The following is a 5322-nucleotide window of genomic DNA, read 5'->3' on the forward strand; positions in this document are numbered from 1 at the left end:
CTTCTTGCCTTTTTTAAATGTAGGGAGTAGAAAGTACAGATACTTGTGTAAAAATGTAAAAAGTAGAAGTAAAAAGTAGGCTGAAAAATAATTACTCAAGTAAAGTACAGATACCAAAAATTCTACTTAAGTACAGTAACAAAGTATTTGTACTTAGTTACTTTACAACTCTGGTCACGTCTCTGTCTGTCTGTCTGTGGACAAAATTACTCAACAACTTACGGATGGATTTTCATGAATTTTTTACCACAGGTGGCCAAAGGAACAGACCATTAAATTTTGCTGATTAGCTGGATCACGATCCGGATCCAGGAACTTTTTGAAGGAGTCTTCACTATTGCATGATAGGGGAACTTGGCCTTGGCGGAGGTTTGACCTCTCCGATTGCTTCTAGTTTAACAGTATGTGTCTCTGAGACCGAGGGGGTTCTGAGTGGCAGCTGCCACTGGAAAACATATTTTGTCGCCTGAGTTGTCACCTGTTGTCAGCATTTGTAGGCCTGTTAATGCTGTTTATTCTTGTGCTCACATCCCTCTTGAATTTCAAAATAATCTTACTCACCAACCAAACCTGGAAATTTAAACCAGATGTGATTTCAAAAGTCCCCAAATAAAAAAGTGGACACTGAAAGTCTACTGTTTCCTTTTTCTTTCTTTCTTTTTTTTGCCACTTCAAAAGAAAGCAGAACTGAATATCTGAATATTAGTATCTTAGCTTCTTCATCATCAGTGGCTTTTTTTAATAGGAGAAAAAGAAAGATGTAGAGGTAACCCTGGTGAAAAAAAACTTTTCCATTGTTTTTTCCTTTGTCTTTGATTTTATTTTTTACACTTATAAGAAGAAAATCATTTTAAAGTGTTTTTATTTTCTTTAAGTGAATAGAACAACAGGTTCTATATGTTATCTCATTTAATCTTCTATTAGAGGTTTCAATCAATATAGTCAAAGTTTTATTGATTTAATCTTTGCARATCTCTCTTTATTTTAGAGTGTAACAGTGAAAAGAAAATGAGTGAAATGTGCTTTAATGTTTTTTTCTTAGTACTGGTATTAATAATGGTTTTATCATTTTCTTAATTGATTTAATGATCAATTATGGTACTATTAATTTCATTATTAATCCATTTGTGCAGTGGTGTGATTTTTGAGACAGAAAGAAAGCTGCCTTTGCAGCCAAGGTCTTTTACTGATAAGTGCACAGCTGGCCGAAGAGCGAGTCTGAGAAAACCACCTTGTTTTCTTTCTCACCCTCCTAGCCTTTCCCTCTCAAGAAACTAACTTTTTCTGTTCAGAACANACTTTATTTTGAGAAATCTGTTCAGGCCACAAGTTCTTTTCACATTCATGACCAGAGGGGTATTTCATAATTTCCTGATTTCCTTCTGCAAGATCTGGCTGGATTATTTTATGAACTTTAGGCTGGCTCTAATCTTCATAGAGTAATTCTTACAAAGAGAAAGAAAAAAGTGAAATGTAATGAGAAAGAGTGAAAGAGAGATAAGAAGATATGTGAAATATATGTTGAGAAAACACAAGACAGCACACAGACTTCTTGGCTCCACACCTTCAAAAACAAAGATAACAAAACCACAGCAACAAAAATGCTTATCTATGTAATTATAATGACTATAACCTTGCTGAAAACCATACCCATATGCATATATAAATTCATACATATACACATAAACATACCCATACCTACATATCCATACACTTTCATATATGTATACACATACACATACATACATCCATACATACTCATATGCACATACCATTCAGTCAGTGCCCGAATAGAAAACCCAGGATGTAAACACCTGTTTGTGTGCAGTTGTGAGCATGCATGTTTATACGAGATCTCTCCAATGGAATGTTTCAAAGTGACTGTGGGGGACCACAGACCTGACCCACAAAGCTGGAAGCCGACATAAAAAAAAGACTACTGGTTCCACCCAGGTAAAATCTATCCATAATTACAAAATAAAAGATCCAAAAAATTTTGCCACCCAAAGAAAAAAAAAATCTCAGAACTCAGGCATGGGTATTATGTCACTCAACCAAACTGTGTTCCAGCAGCATTTTAGAAAGCCAGTAGGGTTTACCGTCTGTTTTGTTCAGGAACCAGATTAACTCAAATTAACTGAAGAAGTTAATGCATTTCATGCATTCAGACACATTTCCTTCTTACCATTACTGCAGAGTTATTATCATATCAGAGGTCTTATCATATTATATTTCCATGTGCTCTATTGTGTTTTTATCAAGTTAACCATCAGTTATAATGTAGTTATTTGGTAGATATTTGCAAAATGGTGGATTTAAAAAAAATTATGTCATTTACATTTTTGAGAGAGAAGATTTCTGTCACACTGTCTCCAGTCAGTAATTTATTCATGAACGGATCGTATCAGAGATAAAAAGGAGCTCATCCTGTTGCCTCGAGTGAGTTAAGATCAAAGATCTCTGCAAAACTGAGCCAAAACAATGCTTATCAGGCATCTGTTTTTAAGATCTTAATTAGTTTTATTGTTTGGTTCATTGTAGAAGGAGGGCTTCAGTTTTGTAGTTCAGAGTAAAAATAATTTTGACCATTGTTATAGGGAATTGTTAAAGCAGTTTAACAATGATAATTAAATATCAAGCAAATGATTGTTTACAATCAGAATTTCTCTTTTGTTCTGACTATCAACACGTAAAAACTTTCTATGAAACGCTGTTTTATGAAAAGACTACCATTTCTGTGTCATTGACGGGGGTCAGGTTGAATTCACAGAGGGGGATGAAGAAACTCTCCAACTGACCAATCAGCAGCAGCAGAATCACTCCATCAGAAAACTGGACAGAAAAGACAGCGAAGTTTAAAAGATGTTAACAGAAGGTGAGAAAATACAGGAGAGTGTTGAGTCTGTACCTGTTTGTCCATGTCAGTCACCTGCACACCCAGGGTCACCAAGTTCTGGTTCACAAAGTGTAAGATGGCCTGAAAGTGTCACAGTCTGGTTAGAAAATGGATTATTTTGAAGTAGTGCCATAAATAAGTTTATATTATAGCAAAGATATCAAATGATAAAACTGAAAATTGCATGAAAATGACATAATAACCCTGGATCCACTAAGTCACTAGAGTTCAGTCCTGAAGAGGGCTTTAATCCTTGTTGTCAGATCTAATGTCAGCACATCCAGAAGCTGTAAGAAGCTGCTGTCAAACCTGAAGCTGGAGGCAAAGTCTGGGTTCTGAGATATTTATTTCTGCAGCAAAACATGCCAATCCTTATTGTCATTCCTAATACATTTTTAAGGTAAGAAAAACATTGGTTGCATTTTAGAAACATTATTGACTTTTTCTTTTAAAACAGATCTTTTTGTTTGGGGAAAAAATCTGTAATCTTGGATTATTCACTGTTAGATTTATTGCAAGAAAAGCAGTTTGTCACAGACTCTGAAGGTGTCTTTGAAAGATTTTTTTCATAAAATAAAATGGCTAAACTTGAAATAAAGTGTGAGAGAATAATCATCAAATGCTATATTCTTGCCCATCTTAAACAAATTTACAACCCAAAGGCTCCAACTCATGAGGGGCACCGAAAGAAGAGCACCTCACTGTCTCATGTTAAAACACAGCTTAATGTCTCAGCAGCTGCTGTCAGACGGTCTCGAAGACAGAAAAATATACATTAGAACACAGCCATGAATTCATCTATCTGTCTATCTGTCTATCTGTCTATCTATCTATCTATCTAGCTATGGAGAGAGAGAGAGAGAGAGAGAGAGAGAGAGAGAGAGAGAGAGAGAGAGAGAGAACCTACAGACTGGTGCTAACATGTTTAGTCCCAGTCCCAGCAGGATGCCCCGCCTGTCTCCAGAGAGCCGTCTGCAGCCAGCATGAGAATAATCCAGTGCATAATGCAAAAAATATTTGTGAGTTTCTCATGAAACACGTTCAAACAATAACTGGGTCGTTTATTTGATCTGAGACAAATTCAGTAGATTACTAATGTGATGTAGTCTCCTAAACATTACACCAACATTCTTTGAAACGATGCACATCATCGTTGCTGTGCATGCCAACATTTCAAACAAAGATCTTAGATTCTTAGAATCTAAGAGCTGCTGTAAGCAGTGCTTTTTAAGTTAAAATATTTTTTCTGCTGGTTTCCCTTCTGTTTGGGACAAAGTACTTTTGTGCTTCTTTTCAATGGGAACTAAGAAACAGTATAGTTCAATTTAATTCACTTAATTTACTCAGGACAGTGTGTAATTAAAACAAATGTAAAACAAAGTGATGCATTGCACCAGAGTTAGCTTTAAGCTCATTAACATCAATGAAACAAATAATTAGATGTGTAACAATTAAAACCATACTCATCCTCCACTCTATTATGAAAAGATTGTTTTGTCTTGTTTTTTTATGGGACAGTTCCTATTGAACCTGTTTTTCCTATTGAACCGGGAGGATCAAACACATATTTATTTACCATATGTGTGCTTTATCTCTATAAATCTTTCTCTCTCAACAGTGTTGACACTTAAACAAGCTCAGCATGCCTCCTCCTTTTCCCTACCTTCTTCACCGTGTTGACCTTGTTAGCCTCGAGCTTCAGAAGCTGCTCGATGGGATCCTCCCCTGGGTGACGAGCCCGTCAGAAAAATGTGTTAGTGTGCTTTAATCACGTTTGGATGACATTCAATATGTCACTCCGGTTCAGCTTCTGACCACTTTAACTTACTTTCAGCACCGCTGGAGGAGCCGGAGGCTGCACAGCTGCAGAGGAACCCACAGAGTGTGAGGTGACTGCATGGTTTTTATATTCACAGGATCACATGAGAGAAGACAAACACACACCTGTCCTCTGTCAGGGCTTCAGTCTGCACTTCTGATTTTATTCCATTTTTGCTGACCTGCGTAAAAAAACTAAAGTCAGACACTGGTTTTGCATGGATTCTTTACACATGGTGTCTGAGACAGATCTGAGGCCCTGCAGGATTCTGCATCTCTGACTCACTTCCACGACCACGACTTCCACCGTCACATTCGGCGGCAGGTTTAGTTCAGGCTGGAAAGCTTTGGCCATGGCAACCAGCAGATGAATGGTGGCTAGAAGGTCTTTGTTGTGGATGACTGACAGACAAACAACAGAGAACAAACAAAAAAATAAGCTCACACTGATGTGACGATATTCACTACCACACAGAGTAAAATGAAACACAAGGCACAAAACCCCACAGAACAAATGGATATATTTGTATAGGAAATGCACATTACCTGCTGCCTTTCATGTTGAGAGGAGACAGAGTTTCAGATCATGTTATGCAGGATCTCATACA

General features: G+C 37.0%; 1 protein-coding gene across 1 annotated transcript in view; it reads right to left on the bottom strand.

The window, feature by feature from the left end:
- LOC106524055 (gamma-parvin) overlaps nucleotides 1–5116 on the bottom strand; it is a gene marked incomplete at its 5' end in the record, with an annotated part of 7918 nt that extends 2802 nt beyond the window's left edge. Inside the window, 6 exon segments of the mRNA XM_014017695.1 lie at nucleotides 2731–2832; nucleotides 2909–2977; nucleotides 4560–4621; nucleotides 4725–4759; nucleotides 4841–4896; nucleotides 5001–5116. Of these exon segments, the coding sequence (XP_013873149.1) occupies nucleotides 2731–2832; nucleotides 2909–2977; nucleotides 4560–4621; nucleotides 4725–4759; nucleotides 4841–4896; nucleotides 5001–5116 (440 nt within the window).
- Nucleotides 5117–5322: the final 206 nt, after the last annotated feature.

Source organism: Austrofundulus limnaeus, unplaced genomic scaffold (assembly GCF_001266775.1).
Source record: "Austrofundulus limnaeus strain Quisiro unplaced genomic scaffold, Austrofundulus_limnaeus-1.0 Scaffold174, whole genome shotgun sequence".
Lineage (NCBI taxonomy): Eukaryota > Metazoa > Chordata > Actinopteri > Cyprinodontiformes > Rivulidae > Austrofundulus > Austrofundulus limnaeus.